Here is a 23,779-nt window from a genome sequence, read left to right on the forward strand (position 1 = left end):
TGGATCCGTAAAAATCATACGGACGTCTGAATGGAGCCTTACAGGGGGGTGATCATTGACAGGGGGGTGATCGGGAAGTCTATATGGGTGATCCACCCCCTTGTCATTGATCACCACCCTGTAAGTCTCCATTCAGACGTCCGTATGCGTTTTGCGGATCCGATCCATGTATCAGTGGATCCGTAAAAATCATACGGACGTCTGAACGGAGCCTGACAGGGGGGTGATCAATGACAGGGGGGTGATCAGGGAGTCTGTATGGGGTGATCAGGGGTGATCAGTGGTTCATAAAGGGTTAATAAGTGACAGGGGGGGGGGGTGTAGTGTAGTGTTTTGTGTTACTTTACTGAGCTACCTGTGTCCTCTGGTGGTCGATCCAAACAAAGGGACCACCAGAGGACCAGGTTATCAAAACAGCGTCTAATATACCTGTTAGGGGTTAAAAAAAACACATCTCCAGCCTGCCAGCGAACGATCACCGCTGGCAGGCTGGAGATCCACTCTCTTACCTTCCGTTCCTGTGAGCGTGTTCACAGGAAATCTCGGCTCTCGGAGCGGTTAAACAATGAAGGCGACAAAGCTCTCACAAAAGCACTGCGGCCTCACAGCTGCTTGTCAGGGCTGTTGGGAGTCAGACCCTCCCAATCTGATATTGATGACCTGTCCTGAGGATAGATCATCAATATCATCACACTGGATAGTAACGAATAATGGACTTTATTAGTCTAAAAACAAACCCCTAAAAAATATATAAAAACATGCATGTAGACACACATATACCTATGCAAATAATGTGAAACTACAATAGGGAGGAGTTCTTATGGGTGTATTGAAGTCCCAAAATTCTATGTATACACCAGCGTGCCAGCAATGTCCTATAAATATACGTAGATAAACGTGGATACTGCTCGTATACCGAAACCACAGTGCACAATGTTTATGCTGCGCTCGATTCCGTAGCGTGTAAGAGACACAACTGGTACCAAGTGTCAGCTAAATCCAAAGTGTTCACTCCACAGTGCAATTGATTAGATATAACTTATGCTTGCTTCATAGATTCTGTAATGCTCGCAAACGAGCGCGGTCTTACCCCTCTTCACTGCTCTCCGCAGCGTTGTATCCAGGCGGCCGTGCACTCACAGCGCGCTACGTGATGTGCTGGCCGTACGTGGCGTCCCACGTAACCTGGTTGTCCGGGGGACCGAGTAGATGCTTTAATGACGTCACTGTTTGGCGACTGCTCTTCCAGCTTTTGGATTCAAGCAGGTTTTCTTACTTTATTTCTTTTGGTTCCAGGCTTCCTTTTTCTTTGTCCACGCTCACTCTGTATGCCAGACGCGTTTCAGGGTCTAACACCCCTTCCTCAGTGGCCAACTGAGTGAGCGGATCCTCACTCCTTATAAATGGGATATCGTTACCCACAATCCCACATTATTTTGTGCATTGGATAATCTCTGGACTGGATTTCAGTAGTCATACATGTATCTTATAGGATAAAACCATAAATAACCCCATGCACTTAAATACTCATGTTAAGAACACTTAAAAGATTTTTAAGAATAGATATACGAGAAGACTGCAAGGTCTAGCAATAATTTTCAGAAAAGAAAAAAAAAAAGCATTAAAAACGCATAAGTGTGAATTAGGTCATACATGCGTTTTTTGCCTAAAAATGTCCAATTTGTCCTCAGAAGTAGATGTCTGCCTTCTGTTTGTATGTTGTTTCACTCAAAAGGCTATATTTTTGTTTTTCAAAGCAGAGGTGAAGTGTAATATAATGTTTCAAAGAGGAGGTGAAATGTAGTATGGCTTCATATTGCTTACACCTCCTCTTGTTTTCTGAGGTCCTGAGGGTGGGACCCGAGGGTGAGCACCTTATCCATACGGTGAGGGGGTGAGCCGCTGTATTCTTACAAATATCATCACACTGCCCAACCCTTTTAATGGCCCTGGGATCCACATGCAGATTATTGCTTATTACCTGGTCACACCGGTACTTTATATAGCCAGCCCGGATACAGCCCAGTAGATAGCAGTAAACCTGAATGTGGATCCCACAGCTGGGCCACGTAAAAGCACTGTTAGGGTTGTTTCACATGAGTGAGTCCATTGCAGGAATCACGCTCCGTGCATTAGTGTAACCCTCCATTCTGGACTTGCATGGCATTATCGTGATTTATAATGCTCTGTGCTTGACCTTCCTTCTACAGGATCACAATGACATAAAGCTGTCAGTATGATCCTGCAGAAGTAAGGCCAAGTAGAGGTACACAGCCGTGCACTCCTGCAAGTCCAGAACGGAGGATCACACTCATTCACGGAGTGTGATTTCCGCAATAGACTCGCTCATGTGAAACAGCCCTTACTGTGAAGTCTAGAAAATGGTCTGCCAACGTGATTACTAAAGGATCTCATCACAGTCCAATTCTAAGAGGCACCACCTGGACTTTAGGTTCAGGGCCCCAGAGAGATCTCTTGCCTCACTCTTTTCTGCCCGTTCCCTCCTTGCTTTATATTCTGTGATTCAGAGTTTGTATATTAGAGAACCTGGCACCTCCATGTGCTGCCTCTGCTTTGTACCTGACATTTAGAAAGTAAAGCAGTCTGCTTATTAATAGGATGTTGTCACACTGCCTTTCAGGTGTAAGGTTTAATCATCCGCCATGCGTCCCACTCACAAGATTACAAACATATTTTACCGAAATATAACTGACTTTATTTCTGTCATATCTTCCAGAGTTCAATCTGCAATGTCTGGAACAATGGAAGACTAGGACATATTGTCCATGTTCATTAAAGTGTCACTCAACTTACCAACAACTTTTCATAGGTCACAGCGACATACCAAAGGTTTTCATTGGTGGGGGGTGTGAGTGCCGAGACTGATCACTAGAACGAAGAAGCTCTCACATAGCACTCGCTGCAGAAGACGGAATCGAGATGGGTCCATGGACTTTCTACTAGGGGTTCATGCACACCACTGTATGTATTTTGTGGTCCGGCATAACTCCTCAGATGCCGTGGTTGAAAGTGACCATTACATCTGGGAGCGCAAACAACCAGAAGCGCACGATTCCGGGCAAGCATCGGCTACCCCTAATGGGGATTGGGAGAGCCGGATGGTGAGTGCAGCAGGGCTCCATGGGAAAATAATGTAATCCTCATAGACCCCAATGCTAATGCATTGGGTTCTATGAGAGAAGCAATGCGATTATTATTGCTTGTTAAAGTTCCCTATGGGACCTATATAAAAAAAATAATAATAAAAAAAAATAAGGCTTTACTGAATCTCTTCCCACTAAAATACGTATCAATCTGCTCAGCTCCTCGTGCTATATGACACGGTGCTTGCAGATTGCACTGCATTTTGTGGCGACAGGTTCTCTTCAGATCCATGAAGAGTTTGAGAAGTAGAAAGAGATGAGATCACAATGACATTCATGGCATACTGTCTACCACCCCCACACTCCCTTTCTTTATCTTCTGGACTTACCACGGGTTGTTTTGTAATGTCTACTAAATCTTTAATGTTGTAATACTGATGCTTTTCAAAAGCAGAAAACAGCATGTCCAAAACCTGCTGCTTGTCCGCACGTGCACGCTTTCCATCGTCTTTTTTCTTCTTCAAGTATTCAATCTGAAAAACAGATTAAAAGAAATATATATATATATAGATGTAGTCATATATTACATACATTTACACACACAAAAGGTTTTTTGAGAGGTACTCTACAGCTCACAGTTTATGGTATAGATTTTGAGGTATATGTAATGAATTCGGTACTTTCATTAACCCCTTAATATACCTATATATGCTCAGGCTCTAAGGAAAGGATCTAAAAGGCAGGTGCAGAACTTAGGCAGCAGGCTGGAAGGTGTGTGTGTTGGGGTAGGGGGGGTGGCGCTAGTTTAATCCTTAATACCTCAGGTTACTAACTACATATGTGAGCCAGCTTGTTTGAAAGCTAACAATCTAAGCATTAAAACAAGACTGGGATTCACTGGTCTTGCTACTATAAAACTGAGGATATAGCGGTTACAAACGGGTCCCAGTGAAGACTATATAATCCCGACCCAATTTCTAACAGCTATGGCCTCATGCACACGACTGTTGTGTGCATCCGTGGCCGTTGTGCCGTTTTCCGTTTTTTTTTTCGCGGACCCATTGACTTTCAATGGATCCGTGGAAAAATCGGAAAATGCATTGTTTTGCAGCCGCATCCGCGTTTCCTGACCTGTCCTATTTTTTTGACGGACAACGGTTCACGGACCCATTCAAGTCAATGGGTCCGTGAAAAAACACGGATGCACACAAGATTGGAGTCCGCGTCCGTGGCCGTAGGCTACTTTTACACAGACGGATCCGAAGATCCGTCTGCATAAAAGCTTTTTCAGAGCTGAGTTTTCACTTCGTGAAAACTCAGATCCGACAGTATATTCTAACACAGAGGCGTTCCCATAGTGATGGGGATGCTTCAGGTTAGACTATACTAAAATAACTGTGTACATGACTGCCCCCTGCTGCCTGGGAGACCCCCCCTCCCCCTGTAGTTAACACATTGGTGGCCAGTGCGGCCGGCCCCCCCTCCCTCCCCTGTAGTTAACTCATTGGTAGCCAGTGGCCCCCCTCCCTCCCCTGTAGTTAACTCATTGGTAGCCAGTGGGCCCCCCTCCCTCCCCTGTAGTTAACTCATTGGTAGCCAGTGGGCCCCCCTCCCTCCCCTGTAGTTAACTCATTGGTAGCCAGTGGGCCCCCCTCCCTCCCCTGTAGTTAACTCATTGGTAGCCAGTGGGCCCCCCTCCCTCCCTCCCCTGTAGTTAACTCATTGGTAGCCAGTGGGCCCCCTCCCTCCCCTGTAGTTAACTCGTTGGTGGCCAGTGGGCCCCCACCCTCCCCCTCCTAATTAAAATCTCCCCCCCTATCATTGGTGGCAGTGGAGAGTACCGATCGGAGTCCCAGTGTAATCGCTGGGGCTCCGATCGGTAACCATGGCAACCAGGACGCTACTGCAGTCCCGGTTGCCATGGTTATTTAGCAATTTGTAGAAGCATTATACTTACCTGCGAGCAGCGATGTCTGTGTCTGGCCGGGAGCTCCTCCTACTGGTAAGTGACAGGTCTGTGCGGTGCATTGCTTAATGATCTGTGACTTACCAGTAGGAGGAGCTCCCGGCCAGTCACAGACATCGCAGCTCACAGGTAAGTATAATGCTTCTACAAATTGCTAAGTAACCTTGGCAACCAGGACTGCAGTAGGGTCCTGGTTGCCATGGTTACCGATCGGAGCCCCAGCGATTAAACTGGGACTCCGATCGGTACTCTCCGCTGCCACCAATGATAGGGGGGGAGATTTTAATTCAAGTTAAAATATACCATTGGATTGGAGAAAACTCCGATCCGATGGTATAAAAGGGACTCCTGACTTTACATTGAAAGTCAATGGGGGACGGATCCGTTTGCAATTGCACCATATTGTGTCAACGTCAAACGGATCCGTCCCCATTGACTTGCATTGTAATTCAGGACGGATCCGTTTGGCTCCGCACGGCCAGGTGGACACCAAAACGACTTTTTTTTTCATGTCCGTGGATCCTCCAAAAATCAAGGAAGACCCACGGATGAAAAAACGGTCACGGATCACGGACCTACGGACCCCGTTTTTGCGGACCGTAAAAAAAAATTGTTGTGTGCATGAGGCCTATATCAACAGTTTTATAGTACCTTGAACCGCTAGCTCAGCTTTTAACCAGGCTCACTTCTGTAGCTGCTACCTACCCTGAAATATTAAAGGTTATTGCAGCACCCCCTTCAGCTGGCTGTTATCTCAAGCAGCATGGAGAAAGAGGCGGGGGCTAGTAGAGGACCAGCTGACAGGATGCACAGAAGACAAAAAAAAGATCCTCTCTCCCTAACTGTACATGACCCCAGAAGGAGGTTAACATGGACCTGTGGTGGACCAAAACAACAGCCGTGTGCATTAGGCCCTAGTTACACCAAACAATTACACCACACACACACAGACATCAATAAAATTTCCATTTTACAGTGCTCCTATCCGGTCCATATGCTATCTTTATCATACAATATGACAAAACAAACTCCAGCAAAATTTGCTTAGGTGTTCTTTGATATTTATTGTAATGTGGCAAAATAACACTGTGTGACGTTTCGGCACAATAGCCTTTTTCAAACACATGCTGCTCTGGAGGAAGGAGCCAGATAGTGCTGCGATGAAGAAAGGTATAGCATGCATATGCATGCACTGGATATAAGCGCTTATCCCGACTCCACGTAGCACCACCTAGTGTGCCACACTGGTCTACTATATCATTTATCATACAATCTGCAGACCATTTAACTAGCAAAACCGGTAATAGCAATAAGGATTACCACTGAGGATTAATATAATATATTTCTTTCTTTTTATAGGTATATAAAAATAAACAGTTTTACATTTTTCAGTCTAGTGTAAGCTGGGTTCATGCAAGGGCTGTATGGCGGCACAGTGGGCAACACTGAAACAGGTGTAGGGTATTTTTCCTGGCTTTTTTTTTGCTTCTCCATAAGAGCTAATTTTGGCTGCATTTTATCTTAACCGCTTTAAGTCCGCCCATAGGATATAAACGTCCTATGGGTGGACCTCTATTTCTGAACGGACGTTTCTGAACGTCCTTTCAGAAACAGCAGCTGCACGCTAATCGTGCAGCTGCTGATTGGGTTGCCCGCTGTCAGTGACAGCAGGGCAGCCCAGAGAGAAGGCAGGGACAGTGCCCAGGTGTCCCTGCCTTCCGGATCGCTGCAGACACAGCGCTCACCGAGCGCTGTGTCTGCAGAGCAGGAAGCGCTGTGCGCTTCCTGTTCCGGCCCGGCGGTCATGTGACCGCCGGGACCGGAGCTGCAGGAGCTGTGTGAGGTCTTACAGAGACCTCGATCAGCCCTGCACTGAGGCTGTACAGCGCTGTATTGCGCTGTACAGCCTCTCTGGGGGGTGCATTTCTTCTGTAACTGGGGCTACTATGTCAGCCCCAGTTACAGGAGAAATCAATAGTGAAAAAAAAAGAAAAAGTGAAGCAAATGTCCCCCAGAGGTCTTGTATGACCTTATGGGGGACGAAAAGTGTAAAAATAAAAAGGTCCCCAAGTAAGGAATAAAAAAAAAATTAAAAATAGAAAAAATAAAATGGACATATTTGGTATTGCCACGTCCGTAAAAACCAGCTCTATACAAATATCACATGAGCTAACCCCTCGGGTGAACACCGTAAAAAAAAAACCCAAAAAACTGTGTCAAAACAAGCAATTTTTGTCACCTTGCATCACAAAATATGCAACACCAAGTGATCAAAAATGCGTATGTCCCACAAAATGGTACCAATAAAACTGTCACCTCATCCCGCAAAAAATGAGCCCCTACATAAGAAAATCTCTCAAAAAATAAAAAAAACTATAGCTCTTAGAACATGGAGACACAAACATCATTTTTTGGTTTCAAAAATGCTATTATTGTGTTAAAGTGAAACAAATAAAAAAAAAGTATACATATTAGGTATTGCCGCGTCCATAAAAACCAGCTCTATAAAAATATCACATGAGCTAACCCCTCAGATGAACACTGTAAAAAAAAATAAAAAAACTGTCAAAACAAGCAATTTTTGTCACCTTGCATCACAAAAGGTGCAACACCAAGTGATCAAAAACGCGTATGTCCCACAAAATGGTACCAATAAAACAGTCACCTCATCCCGCAAAAAATGAGCCCCTACATAAGAAAATCTCTCAAAAAATAAAAAAACTATAGCTATCAGAACATGGACACATTAAAACATAATTTTTTTGTTTCAAAAATGCTATTATTGTGTAAAACTTTAATAAATGAGAAAAAGTATACATATTAGGTATTGCCACGTCCGTAACAATCTGCTCTAAAAAAATCTCACTTGACTGAACCCCTCAGGTGAACGCTGTAAAAAATAAATAAATAGAAACTGTGCTAAAACAACCAATTTTTTGGTCACCTTGCCCCATAAAGTGTTATAATGAATGATCAAAAAATCATATGTACCCAAAAATAGTACTAATAAAACTGGCACCTTATCCCCTAATTTACAAAATGGGGTCACTTCTTGGGAGTTTCTACTGTAAGGGTGCATCAGGGGGCTTCAAATGGGACATGGCATCTAAAAACCATGTGGAGTTCCTTTTCTTCTGCGCCCTGCCGTGTGCCCATACAGCAGTTTATGACCACATGTGGGGTGTTTCTGTAAACCGCAGAATCTCGGTAATAAATATTGAGTTTTGTTTGTCTGTTAACCATCGATGTGTTAAAGAAAAAATTGGATTAAAATGGAAAATCTGCCCAAAAAGTGAAATTTAAAAATTTGATCTCCATTTTCCTTTAATTCTTGTGGAACGCATAAAGGGTTAACAAAGTTTGTAAAATCAGTTTTGAGTAACTTGAGGGGTGTAGTTTCTACAATGGGGTCATTTATGGGGGTATCCACTATGTAGGCCCCACAAAGTGACTTCAGACCTGAACTGGTCCTTATAAAGTGGGTTTTGGCAATTTTCTTAAAAATTTGAAGAATTTCTTCTAAACTTCTAAGCCTTCTAACGTCCTAAAAAAATAAAATGACATTTCCAAAATGATGCCAACATAAAGTAGACATATGGGGAATGTTAATTAATAAATATTTTATGAGGTATCACTTTCTGTTTTAGAAGCAGAGAAATTGAAATTTAGAAAATTGCGAATTTTTCACATTTTTGGGTAAATTTGGGATGTTTTCATAAATAAAGGTGAAATATTTTGACTCAAATTTCTGACTATCATGAAGTACAATGTGTCACGAGAAAACAATCTCTGAATGACTTGGATAAATAAAGGCGTTCCAAAGTTATTACCACATGAAGTGAGATATGTCAGTTTTGCAAAATTAGGCCTGGTCAGGAAGGGGGCAAATGGCCCAGATGGGAAGTGGTTAAAGGGGTTCTCCAGACTTTTTAGGAAATTAGCCCTTTCTTCTCCTGTGGAAGAAAGACAGTTTAGTTACCCCTACGTTGCGCTGCCGATGCCGCAACCTCAACTACACTCACGCAAACTGCAAGCTCTTCTGCTTGAGTACCAATTAGATGTATGCCCTTCTTTTGTCGTTTAGTTGCACCCATGTGTCACGTTACCCAGTGACGTGAAGTAAGGGTGACATGTCACTGCTGCGGGGGAGACCTGGAACCTACGGTGCCCGAAGCGAAGTGATTAATCTGGAACTCAGTGGTGGGGATCAGGTAATTTATGCTCACTATCATGGTCCAGCCACGCTGGGGGGGTCTGAAACTTCAATAAAGGTTTCACCAGAAGGAAAGTCAGGCATTACATAAAACATACAGAAATTAATGTGCCATCCATGTAATGCACAGATGTGCAGGCTCCTGCAGTAGAGGAACACTATGCAGCCAGCTAATAGAGATCTAGGATAAGGGCTCATATGTATTCATTTAGCTCTATAAGGGAACTTTAAGTTTTAGAATTAGACAAGTCCTTTAATGTTTAATGACTGCTAATATGCCTCATATTGCAGGATAAAGGACGATTATACTACAGTGCTGTATAAACAGGGCACTGAAGAATGGGTGCTACACGAGTGTCCCATGTCCTATGAGAGCTTGACTGTCTAATAGAAACCTTGCTTGTGCTCTAACAGCCCGGATTGGAGGAACTGCCAAACTCAGCCGTTCAGACCTTAGTTGCCATGGTCAACAGCGACCACGAGATGAACGGATTCCATGATGCAGATAATCCTGTATTAGCATACTGAGGTACCTACTCATGGGATTTAAAAAATCTAAAAAAATAAATAAATAAAAATATTTTTCTCTGAGTTTATCAAGAAAAGTGCAATTATTTAGTTAACAATGCACTCTCTTGCTCATACATTGGATAATCAGGCTCGGACTGGCCCATAGGGGCACAGATGAATTCCCTGGTGGGTCCCAAATCCTCCACCCATTGCACAAGTGGCACATGGCACAGTAGATTGACAGTACTACATACGAATAGGCAGCTTAAAGGATTTTAACCAAGTATTGCATTTAACCAAATATTGTATTCTATGTAATCATATAAAAAACTGGGTAGATTATTTGAGAGACTTCCCAGTTCCTTATTATAGATCGCGTGGTGGAGAGGACTTCTAGATAGAGGCAGGACAGCCAGCATTCTCTTCCCCAGGGACCGGCCTTCTCAAAGTCGCCACAGAGACCCCTTAATCAATCATCTTGAGCGTCTTGCTGCTGCCACAGTGTGAGTATTTGGATCTAGCTGTACACTGGGACTTCAGAATGAATTTTAATGGTGGGGCCTATGTACCCCAGTCAGACACTGTGCATAACAATTGCCAACAAGCCCTACAATAGTAAAAAATAAATAAAAACATCTTATAATCCCCTTGTTCTCCAGCGCTGTGCCCCGCTCTGCTGGTCCAGACCTCCATCCCTGCTTGGTTACAAACTGCAGCAGTGAAGTGCCGATATACAGCACATGACCGCTGCAGCCAATCACAGTGGTCTAACACTGAGGATAGTGATTGGTTGCAGCAGTGATATTCCATATACCTGCGTATCATTATGAACGTCACCGATGCTAGGATGTGCGCAGTGAAGTGCAGGTATACGGAATATCACCTCTGCAGCCAATCACTCAAGACTTACAGAAGTCTTACAGATCAGCCAGCAAAAAATAAGTCCTCACACGGCTCCATGAATTTAACTATAAAAGGTTATTGGGGTCAGAATACAGTGATGCAAAGAAAAAATTAGTTTTCCCCGTTTTTCTTTTTTTATAATTAAAATACGAAAAGGATATACCGTAAATGTGGTATCTCTATAATTGTATTGACCCAGAGAATAAAAGCATCAGGTCGGTTTTACTGCATAAAGAACAGCATAAAAATAAAACACATAAAACTATGCCAGAATTGCTTTTTATTCCAATTCGTAGTTTTTTTTCTAGCTTTCCACTACATCATACTCAACATAACTTGTCCTGTAAAAAAATGCGAGATATGACTATGTGAATAGAAAAATAAAAATGTTATGGCTCCAGGAAAGCAGGGAGTAAAAGATGAAAATGAAAATCACTGGGTCCTTAAAAGGTTTATGGAACTGCAATATAGATGTATTTACTTATTCGGACTGACATCAGTATGTAGTTAGTGAAAGGACATCTTCAGTTTTTTTTTTGGTTTGTTTTTTTATTCGGGGAAAAAAGAAAACAAATAGTATATAAAGCACCGTACTCTCGTCTGGACCTCCTTATCTCACGATTGCCTAAACTTCTTAATACAGACTAGAATGGTGGCTATACCGACACCATGCTTACTGTATCTCACACCCCATCCCTGTACTGACCAGCAAGATTTAAAGCCATTTATCCTCAAAAAAAAAAATAGTATAATATTTTCTTAGAAAATAAAATATGATAAACTCTTACATTACATATTTTACTAAACTACTTGGAATAAATATGTTTAGTGCTTTCATTAAATGAGTTATCCAATCCCTATAACGACCTCCAGAATGCCCAAGCCCCTCCTGTAGAGCATGCTTACCTGCCCCCCGACACCCGCATCCCTCTGGATCCCTGCACGGCTGCCGCTGCATCTCCCCGTCAAGCGGATCAAAACATCGGGCAACGGGGGTGGGTTTATGCAGCCAATAGCAGGCCACGATGGTGACCAGCCTCCCTAGCCTCAAGTTTATGGTGGGATGAAATGTATTGAATCGTTCATGTTCCGAGTCAGTATATATTAGGATATCATCAATGAAACGAAAGTAGGCCAAGGGTTTGATGTGGCAGGATAACAGGAAGTCGCTTTCCAGTTTTGCCATGATAAGATTTGCATATTGTGGTGCCATTTTGCTGCCCATGGCTGTTCCAGTGCATTGTAAATACCGTACATCTCCTTGCCAATAGAGAAACAGTTGTGGGTGAGGAGGAATTTGGTGAGCTGCAGTATATTGCTGTTTCTTCATACATTCTTGTAGTACGCCTAATGAAGGGACTGATGTTATATCATAAGCTCGCTACGTAACATCATTGCTTCTATTTTTGTTAGCCATTAAAAAGGTATCAGACCTGCAAGACTCTTATTCTGTTTCTCGTAATGAGAGCGCTATACTAGTTAACACGGTACCTGACTATAAATATGTGACACACACTGATGGCTATGAAAGCTGTGAGATGTGGCTGTTAATGGGGACAATACCGCGTGATGCTGGCTATTAGATCCCTGTGTGAATGGCGATTGTTCTTGTAGACCTTTGCTATTATTAAGAAGGGAATAAAGTGTTACTTTATCTGCGTTTTGTTGTTCCATGAGAAGCTGTACTGGGTACAGAAATGTATGGGTGGCACATGTACTGCATGCTCCCTGAAAACTAAACTCTGCAGGAGAAAAAGGCATGATTGGTTGATTTTTGACACTATGGACATTACTTCTGAGAGGTGTGCTCCCGATTAAAGGAATCATGTGCTGCAGAAAGCAATATAAAATGTTTATTTATTAAAATGTATTATTTCAAAGCACAGATATATAGTTATCTGACGCGTTTTGAGCAACATTTGCCCTAGAGCATAGCTCTTAGAAAGCAGTCAGTAAGGGCAGGTATTGGTCCTACATTTCTCAGCATGCTGGTGATCTGAATGGTTCCCATGTTCTTTACTATGCGTGTGCTATGCGGACCTGTTGCCCAGCTTTTATCAGAACTTCTACATGTCAGAGGTACAACCACTGGATAAACTGGAAGGAAATGATCAGTTTGCAGTAATTAATATCGAGGTGTCCGAGTATATCTCGAAAAGAAAGTACTGTATTTCTCAAATCGCCTGCAGTTCTCTGATGGGATCATCTTTGATTTTGGTTGTAACATGTATGGTGCCTACATTTACACAGATAGGGGGGAATTTATCATGAGGGGAATATTTGAAGTCAGTTTTGCTCGAGCCTGCGTTGGCGTAATTTATGCCAGATTTATCAAATGTTGCAAGTGGTTTGATAAACTTGTCTTATTCTTAAATCTCACAACTTCTGTCTAGAAATGCTACTCCAGCTTCCCTACTCCACCCTCCTCCTGGAGTGAGTCTGCGTGATAAAGCATTGGGTGATTGGCGGCACATTTAGATAGGCAGATCGTCGGAAATGAGTGTTTGCAGGAACGGTGGTTCCCAATAATCTGCCCAATAATCAGGCAGTCTAAATCCACCTTAAAGGTCCCTTTACACTAATAGATTTAGCAGACGATTGTTGGGAAGGAAGCGTTCCTTCCTGACAATTGCCTGCTCGTTAGTGGAGAAGACCCCTGCATTTACATGTCGCAATCTTCTTCACAGTATGAGGAGGAGCAATCGCTAATGTCAACGCTCGTCTCCATACAAAACCATTATTTGCCGGCAGCAGAGGCTGTTTAGACGTCACGATCTGCTGCCAGCAAATTATGATTTTGGTGTCCGCACAAACGATTTTATTTCGCTTGTTCATCGGGTAATCGGTGGCACTTTTACACCGGCAGATTATCGCTAAAGAGACTCCATACGAACACTTGATTGTGGTTATCTGGCCGATGTTCGCCTAGCATAAAGAGGTCTTTAGGATTAATCAAGAACTGATTATTTTTTTCTTCATTTAGGGTACTTTCACACTAGCGTTAGAGGAATCCGGCATGCATTGAAATACCGGATCAGTCTCTCCGGTGTCATCCAGAAAAACGGATCCGGTATTTATTTTCACGTTTTTAAAAGGTCTGCGCATGCGCAGACTGGGAAACCGGATCGGTTTTTCCAGAACACTTGGTACCGGATCCGGCATTAATACATTAAAATGGAAATTAATGCCGGATCCGGCATGTGTTCCGGAATTTTGGCTGGAGAAAATACTGCAGCATGCTGCGGTATTTTCTCTGCCCAAATAACATAAAAGTGACTGAACTGAAGACATCCTGGACATCCTTTCCATTCAGAATGCATTAGGACAAAACTGAAACGTTTTTTCCCGGGATTGAGCCCCTATGACTGAACGCAATACCGGAAAACTTTAACGCTAATGTGAAAGTACCCTTACTCTGGCCAATAACAGATGCATATAAAAATACATATAAAACAGAACTATGATAGGTCAGTATAAAAGGTCTTGAGGCTGGAAGACAAATATTAGGCAGATTTTTTTCTTTTATTCATCAGAAATTTGTAGATATAACCAAGTTCCATTACAATGCAGGTAACATTCTCCCATCTCAATAAAACACAACCTGAGGAACCCAATGCATGAAACTAACTTGCGCCATATTTCCTTTGCTCAAAAGCTCTGTGATTATTACATTACAGAGCAGACTGCCTGTAAAAACAAATACAGACGCTAATTGTAGAAAACTGCCTCCCGTTGCCTGACAGCCAGAAGCTAAAGAGAACATGAGATGAGAAAATCCACAAATATAGAACTTCTGCAAATCGCCCACAAGAAGGAATATATTAATGTGATTGTATTTGTAAATTAATAAGATAGGCAGAAAAAGGGTGACGACTAATTCCGATATCAATCATCTGTATACAGTTAGGTTGTGCCAGTTTAGCATGTAGTGAACGCATTTATAACGGGCACATTCATAAGTGCCCAGATAGGAGCTAGTTAGCAAGACTGACTTAATGAGATCTTAGGTATGCAAATGGAATACATCATCCTCCTCTTGCAGCCAGCTTCCCAGCTAATTGGGAATGAAACAATGAGGATTTGCCACATTAGGCCACGAGAAGTTATCAGACAAGTGTCAGATTCCATGAACTTTATCTTACGCCAATTTTCCTGCCTTGATGGCATTTGCAATTATTTGTCCAAAATCGCTAGTGTAGCAGAGCTATTTAAAGAGAACAGGAAGGGTGTGTCTCCAGTATGGCTGCTCCAGGAAAATGTTTAAAATGAAATCCCTACGTCTATAACATATCATGAAGTACTGCAGGTCAGTATGATTGCGGCGATACCAAATTTGTATAGTTTTTGCTATGTTTTACTACTTTAAAAAATTATTTTTAAGAAAACAAATTGCATTGTGTTGCCATAATCCAACACCCACAACTATATTTTTCTGTCTACAGTTCACTATGAAGGCTTGTTTTTTGTGAAATGAGCTGTAGTTCTTATTGTTACCATTGTAGGGTATATATATATATATATATATATATATATATATATATATATATATATATATGAGCTTTAGGAGTCATTTTTTATTCCATATTTTGGGTAGATGAGGTAAACCAGAAAACAGCAATTCTTATATTGTGCCTTTTTTTTTTTTTTTTTTTTTTTTTTACAATGTTGCACCATGTGGATAAATAATGTGATACTGAAATATTTTGGACGTTTTTGAACACAGTGATGAAAATTATTATTATTTTTTTTTTTAAAGGGTAACGGTCATGTTTTCATCCAAAAATCAATTTTAGCATATGTTACTGCTGCAGCAGCATTATGCACAAAGCAATTTTTAGTTTCCTCACATACCACTGTTTTCCTTCAGTTTTTCCCTTAGTTACAGCTGTTTAACCACTTCACATCAGGTCCATTTGCCCCCTTCCTGACCATGCCTAATTTTGCAAATCTGACATATGTCACTTTATGTGGTAATAACTTTGGAACGCTTTTACTTATCCAAGCAATTCAGAGATAGTTTTCTCGTGACACATTGTACTTCATGATAGTCATAAATTTGAGCCAATATATTTCACCTTTATTTATGAAAAAAATCCAAAATTTAACCAAAATTTAGAATGTGTTTCCTCATAAAATATTTATTACTTAACATCCCCCATATGTCTCCTTTAGGTTGGCATCATTTTGTAAATGTAATTTAATTTTTTTAAGACGTTAGAAGACTTAGAATTTTAGAAGCAATTCTTAAAGTTTTTAAGAAAATGGCCAAAACCCACTTTTTAAAGGACCAGTTCAGGTCTGAAGTCACATTGTGAGGTTTATATAGTGGAAACCCCCCATAAATGACTCCATTGTAGACACTACACCCCTCAAGTTACTTAGTTAAAACTGATTTTACAAACCTTGTTAACCCTTTAGGTGCTCAACTTATTGGGCAGATTTTCCATTTTAAATCAATTTTTTTTCTTTAACACATCGAGGGTTACCAGCCAAACAAAACTCAATATTTATTACCCTGATTCTGCGGTTTACAGAAACACCCCACATGTGGTCTTAAACTGATGTAAGGGCACACGGCAGGGTGCAGAAGAAAAGGAACGCCATATGGTTTTTGGAAGGCAGATTTTGCTGAACTGGTTTTTAGATGCCATGTCCCATTTGAAGCCCCCCTGATGCACCCTTACAGTAGAAACTCTCAAAACGTGACCACATTTTGGAAATTAAGGGATAAGGTTGGCAGTTTTATTGGTACTATTTTGGGGTACATATGATTTTTAATTGCTCTATATTTTTTTTTTTTTTTTTAAATATTTCTTTATTGTTATACAAAACACATTAAATATACAGTATCAGACCGTCCAACGGGTCATTACAATAATCATTCAAATGAACTTTTTAGCCCTACCGCCCCCCCAGCCCCCCCCCCCACCCAAGCTCACCACTATTTATAATAACAGTATAAGGTACTATATATAATAACAATATTCCATTCTTAATCTATACATACCCAAGTATTTTTATTCCCCAGTTTCCCACCCTCCCGCCTCCCCTAGGGGGGGAGGGGGAGACGTGCGATACACAAAAAAAAAAAACAACCTATCTATCCAGCCCTAAAGTAGCCAACTCTTCCATATTTCATCCATAGTTTTTCCTTTTCTACTATGGCCCTCCATCACCCGTTCTTCTTTAATCATGTCCTCTACTGCTTTCCTCCACTGCCGAACTGTTGGAGGGTCAACCCCTACCCATTTCTTGAGTATTAAGAGTCTAGCTTGAAATAAAACCTTACTGAGAACCATACTCATATCTCTATTTAAACCCAGATGTTCGGTTGCCCCCAAAATACACGTCATCGGGTCCTCTGATATTTGAACCTTCAAAATTTGATATATAGTATCTGTTATTTCTGTCCAATATCTAAACAATCTGGGACATCTCCAGAAGCAATGCATTAAGTCAGCTCTCTCTCGCCCACATTTTACACAATCATCCGAGGGTCTAACGCCCATTCTTTTCAATATCCATGGGGATCTATGCAACCTATGAACCACAAAAAATTGTGAAATCTTATGTGATCCCCTGTTTGAGACTCGAGAATAGTTCTTTAATGCATCGTTCCATTTTTTTTCCGAAAAAAATTCCAGTTCATTCTCCCATTTTTTCCTAGCTAGTATTGTAACCCGTTTCTTTTTTCCGCCCATCAATATCTTATATCTTTTTGCCGTTATTCCTCTTCTTTCACCCAGATTAGTAAATTTGTGTAATATCTCAGATCTTTCCATCTTATATTTATCCTCTTGCATAACTGACCTCAATGCATTCCTAAGGTGAAAGTATTTGTATATGTCCTTATGCGGTATACCAAACTCTCTAACCATTGTATTAAAGTCTTTCAATTTACCCTCCTCGAATATCTGGTTTAAGTATTTCATCCCATTTTTCTCCCAGTCAATATACATTTTAATCCCCTGCAGTTCCTTAAGGTTAATATTTTTCCATATAGGTGTGTATTGCAAAAACCCTTTAATCTCCAGTGTTTTTTTAATCTCTACCCATATATATTCCATTAAATTTAGAACTCTATTTCCTGTATTTTTTCCTGCCAGTGTACCCGATTCCAACACCTCTAAAAAGTTCCATTCTTCTTTCCATCCCAGTCTATTTACTACCTGACTACCCACCAACCCATCCAAGCTACTCTTTATTTGACCATATTGTGTAATTATATAATAGAAAAACCAATTCGGAACTGCGAGTCCACCTTCTCTCACTGGGAGTTGAAGTATCTCTCTCTTTATTCTGGGAATCTTACCTTTCCAAAGAAAATCTCCCATTAACCTATCGAGCAGTCTAAAGGTATCCTGCGACAACCTGACTGGGGCATTTTGAAGGACATATAGTATTTTGGGGAGAAAAACCATTTTTATTAGGTTTACCCGACCCTGTATTGAAATTGGTAATCTACGCCAGACATGTATTTTGGCCCTAAGTTCTTTTATTAGGGGAAGTACATTTAATTTTTCATATTCTCCTATGTTTCCGGAAATTTGTATCCCCAAATATTTAAAGTTTTCTTGTTTTCCCAACACCTGCACCTTTAAGAACCCCTGTGGTTGTGCATCTCCCAACATCAACATATATGATTTCCCCCAATTAATATTCAAACCAGAAAAACAACCAAACTTGTCTATTATATCTATAACTCTATCAAACTGGTCTCCAGTATTGTGCATAAATAACAGAATATCATCCGCATACATTAACAATTTTTCTTCCCCTCCATCATAGTGAAAGCCTTTAATTTCCCTATCGTTTCTTATTATACTTGCCATAGGTTCAATCGCAATGGCGAATAATAGTGGAGAGAGAGGGCATCCCTGCCTAGTGCCCCGATATAGGGCAAGGGGCAGGGACAAGCTCCCATCCACCATCACTCTGGCCCGCGGATCCTGATATATTAACTGTATCCATCTTATAAATCCTTCCCCTATACCGACCCTTTTTAATACTGCCCATAAATATTCCCATTCAATACAGTCAAATGCCTTTTGGGCATCCAGTGATAATACGGCTTTCTCCCCCGCTTCTATTCTGTTAGCTTCGATATTTAAATACAACCTTCTTATATTTGAGTATATCGTTCTGCCCGGTATAAAACCTGTTTGATCTATGTTTATTATACCCTTAATCACCCTTGAAAGTCTATCGGCCAAGACTTTTGCCAAAATTTTAACATCGGTATTTAAAAGAGATATTGGCCTATATGATCCCGGGTCTAGTTGTTCTTTGCCCTTTTTTGGAATTAGTGTTATAATTGCCTCTTTCATAGAGTCTGGTAAGTCCCCAATTTTTTTAGCCTCATCCAATGTTGTTTTTAGTTCTGGTACTAACACCTGGGAGAAGGTTTTATAAATTTCAAAAGGGAGCCCGTCACTTCCTGGTGCCTTTTCAGATTTTACTTGCCCCAGGGCTTTATTTATTTCTACAATTGATATTTCTTTTTCTAGAAATATTTTTTGGGCCTGGGATATCTCCCTAAGAGGGATCTGATCTAAGTACAAGTCTAATTCTTGTTTTGAGTATTGTACCCTAGACTTGTATACCTCCTGGAAATATTTTACAAACACTTCTTTAACTCCTTCTGGTGTGTTAATTGTCTCACCCCTTTTATCTTTAATCGCCCCTATCCAGGCTTTCTCTCTTTGATTTCTTGCTATATTTGCCAAAATTTTACCAACTTTTTCTCCCTCTGTGGCCAGCCGGATCCCTTGAAACCTTAATTCTTTCCTACTTCTCTCCATATAATATGCCTTTAACTTTTCCTGTTCTTCCTCCCATATCTTCTTATTATCATCAGTAGGATCTCTCATACATGTTGTTGCTAATTCCTGAACTTTTTTTTCCAGAGCAATCCCCTTTTCCCTGGTAATTTTTTTTAAGTAATTCACTTTTTTACTAAGCAATCCTCTTAGATATGCTTTAGCCGTATCCCAAACAATTAACTTACTTGCAGAATAATTATTCTCCCTAAAAATTTTTTTTAATTCTTCCATTATACTTTCTTTGTCTGGGATCATTGGTAACCAATGGGAGTTAAACTTAAACGGTAATAAGGCCTTCTTTTTATTCAAATCTAGTTCCATTACTACGGCATTATGATCTGATAAAGCCATGGGGAGATACTTTATTTTGATCCTATCATAGAACATCAAATTTTTATTTCCCAGGGCCATATCTATTCTAGACCAGGTTTGGTGTGTTTTGGAGTAGCAGGAATACCTATTTTCATCCGGGTTCTGGAGACGCCAAACGTCAATCCAGTTAAATTCATGGGCTAATTTATAAAAATCTACTTTTTGTGTTCTTCCCCCTCTGCTAGAGGTTCTATCCCTGAGTGGATCCATTACTGCATTATAGTCTCCGATCGCAATCATTATAGATTCCTGTCTATCCAACATGAATCCATACAGTTGATATAAAATCTCTGACATATACGGTGGAGGAATATAGATATTTGCAATTACCATTTTGACCCCTTCTATATTACAATATAGAAAGAGGTATCTGCCGCAGTCATCGGCCTCACACGTCAGACATTCAAATTTTATTGTATTATGGATCAAAATTGAGACCCCTCTTGAATAAGTAGTGTATACAGAATGGTAACTTTCCCCTATCCATCTCTTCTGCAACCATCTTAAAGATTCCTTATCCAAATGTGTTTCTTGTAGGCAAATGATGGCTGGCAGAAACCCCTTCATCCACTCGAGGATAGCATACCTCTTCACTCTCTCCCTTAAACCCCTCGTATTCAACGAAACAATCCTAACCATCTAGCAGAGGGGGAAGAGAAAAGAAAAAAAAAAAAAAAAAAAAAAAAAAAAAAAAAGGAAATCACACCACGTCTCCCTCTCGCCACCCGCACCCCCCCATCCCAGATAGCCCCCCTCCCTGCTATCCAGCAGTCGGGGCGACTCCATAACTTAGCATACTAGCTCCCTCCCTCTCCACGTCCCCCGGCATCATAGGCCCTCCCCATCCGCCCAATCGCTAGCCTCCTCCGGAGTCTGAAAAAAAACAATCCTACCTTTATATTCCACCCTTAATTTTGCCGGAAATAGTAAACTGTACTTTAAACCTGCTTCCCTTAATCTTTTCTTAACAACAATATACTCTTTCCTGTGGGCGTTAGTATGCGCAGAATAGTCTGGAAATAGCCTTATCTTTACACCCTGTATCTGGTACTTTTCGGAGGTTCTTGCATCGGTTAATATTCTATCTCGATCCTGGCCCAGTAAACATTTGACCAATATCTGTCTAGGAGATTCTCCTGGGACCCTCTTTCTTGTAGGGACCCGATGCGCTCTTTCAATAGCAAACAGTGGAGATAGAGCACCTTCCGTACAATTATCCCTTATCCATCTCTCCATATATTCGGTACAATTATCACCTTCTACGCGCTCTGGGATCCCTATACATCTTATATTAGATCTCCTTGATCTATCCTCTTGACTTATTAATTTTTGTTCCATCCTAGTATTCATTTCCTTTAACAGAACCACCTCTTTCTCCAATTTCTGTACCGAATGTTCCAAAACGGGAACCCTGTCCTCCATCTCATGTAGGCGCTGCCTTATCTTCTCCATCTCAACCCGTATTACACTAACATCCATTTGCACTGCCCCGATCTGGGTCACCATATTCCCCATTAGGTTCTCCATCCTCGAGACAGTGCAAAGTATATCTTTCATCATTTTTGCATCATTTTCTGTGAATGCAGCTAATACTCCCTTCTCCCCCCCTCCCCCCGAAGCCCCACCATCCTGCACCAAATCATGAGACCCAGCTTCTATCGTTCTCTCCCTTTGTGGGGACCCAAATCCAGGCGAATTTGGCGCTAGAAATTTATTTAATCCCTGTTGTTTAGGGCCGGTCTCCAATCCCGTACCTGACCTCCTACTACTTCTACCCCCCGTAGGAACTTTCTTAGGTGGCATTTTAAGGTCTCCTTATCTCCCACCCCTACTCACCTCCCGTCAACCCACCCACAAAAAATCACTGGAACAACAGGGATAGGAACAAAAAAAACAGAAAGCAAGCGTCAAAAATTAAAGAAGCTGTCATTATTTTCCGTAGAACACAGAAGTCGCCTCTAAGAGAAAAAAAAAAAAAAAAAAGGGAAAAAAAAACAAACAAAAAAACACAAAACTTTGTTAATACCCACTTATCTACTAGATCTTCAATCATAAAATAAAAAAATAAAAGAAAAAGAATAAGAGTTAGTCCAGGATTAATCCAGCGGAGGGTTAAGGGTGAAAATATTAGCAAAGTCAAATATTAATTAAGTTAACCATTCCTAAGGGGGAAAAAAAGTACATAACATTTGACCATAATCCGACGACTGCACCAGCAACTACACCCTCCACCTCCATACAGCCCGGTTCAATCTTGGCAGTCCGGCCAAACTCGTAACATTGATAGCAGAGAGACAGTATTAGTAGCAGACCGCCGAACAAGTAGAAAAAATCCGGGTAGTAGCAAGATAGTATCAAGGGGCGCTCCCAGCATATCCCCCTACCAGACCATCATCTCAGTATCTCAGTATCTCCCAGGTCGGAACCCATAGAACATAGGGCAACGCAAGTGATTATTTTCTTTTTCTTCTTTTTCTTTTCCCCCTTCCTCTCTTTAGTAAAGTTAGTAAATTTAGTATAACTTTGAACCCAAAGTAGGAAGAGTACTTATAGATGCAGGAATGAGGTTAGTCCCTTTTTTTTTTTTTTTTTTTTTTATTTGTTTATTGGGAAAACTACAAAACATTTGCAATAAAAAAGTTTTTACAATCTTGGTTAGTCCCTTTTTAGAAGAACTTCTTTAGAGAATTAGAGCCAGAGTCTCGGGGTCGGAAAATAAAAAATGGAGAGAACAAATGAGGGCTTACGCACCAATAAACTGGGAGGTGAGCAATATACTCAGTAATAAGCACGATATATTCGCTCCTATTTTTTTTTTTTGTTTTGTTTTTTTTTTTCTTTTTCTCACTCGTGCTTCCTTTTTTTTTTTTTTTTTACTCTATCCCTCCCAGTATTCCTCCAAGGATAAAAATAAGGTGCTATATACCGGAGGTTATACCCCAAAGTCCACAGTGGTCAAAGTCTCATCGCCCATATATCCTCTGCATGAGGTTTGAGACCAACAGCACGTATGGGACTCCTATACAGTCCAGCGTACTCTAAAAAGGGGGGGGAACGACAGCCCCACAAGAGCTCTAAACCAATATTGCAAGCACAGGCACACATGTGCAACTCACGACTTTCTCCAACGCAAGTCCACCGCTCCACGGCACCTGCGGCTCATTCCTTGCCTCCTGGGGGTAACAATGGCTCCTCCTGTCACCAACAAGCCCAGGTATCAATACTCCGGTCTCAGCGTCGGGTAATCTTCCACACCGCCTGCAGATCATGGCATCTCCATCCCCCTCTGCGCTTCCACGCCTCTTTCACAGACCGGGTAGCAGACCAGATGGCAGCGTCAAAGCTCAGATATCAGCGGTAGCGCCCCCCTGCCTGCCTCAGCATAACGGCTTAGCAGGCAAGCGGGAACGAGCGGACGGAACAGCCGACATGCCGGAGGAGCGGAGCCTAGCGTCTCACGTCAGACGCTCCCATGCTCCCACGCTCCCCAATTGCTCTATATTACATTTTTTGTGAGGCAAGGTAACCAAAAAATGGCACTGTTTTTATTTTTTACAACATTCATCTGACAGGGTAGATCATGTGCTATTTTTATAGAGAAGGTTGTTACGGACGCAATAATATCAAATATGTCTACTTTGTTTGTTTGTTTCAGTTTTACATAATAAAGGATTTTTGAAAAAAAAAAAATGTTTTTGTGTCTCCTTATTCTGAACGCCATTTTTTTTATGCCAATCGTCTTGTGCAGCGGCTCGTTTTTTGCAGGAAGAGTTGACGTTATTATTGGTACCATTTTTGGGTACATATGATTTTTTGATCATTGATTATAACACTTTATGGGGCAAGGTGACCAAAAAATTAGTTGTAGTTTTAGCACAGTTTTTATTTA

The 23,779-nt window shown here is 41.2% G+C and overlaps 1 protein-coding gene across 1 annotated transcript in view; it reads right to left on the reverse strand.

Annotated features, from left to right (window-relative positions):
- The window catches only part of GTF2F2 (general transcription factor IIF subunit 2), a 247,215-nt gene that overhangs the window by 27,330 nt on the left and 196,106 nt on the right, over positions 1 to 23,779 (reverse strand). The window contains exon 8 of the mRNA XM_044286548.1: positions 3,494 to 3,637. Coding sequence (XP_044142483.1) covers positions 3,494 to 3,637 — 144 coding nt within the window. The remainder of the gene's footprint in view (positions 1 to 3,493; positions 3,638 to 23,779) is intronic.

The sequence above is a fragment of the Bufo gargarizans genome, chromosome 3 (assembly GCF_014858855.1).
Source record: "Bufo gargarizans isolate SCDJY-AF-19 chromosome 3, ASM1485885v1, whole genome shotgun sequence".
NCBI lineage: Eukaryota > Metazoa > Chordata > Amphibia > Anura > Bufonidae > Bufo > Bufo gargarizans.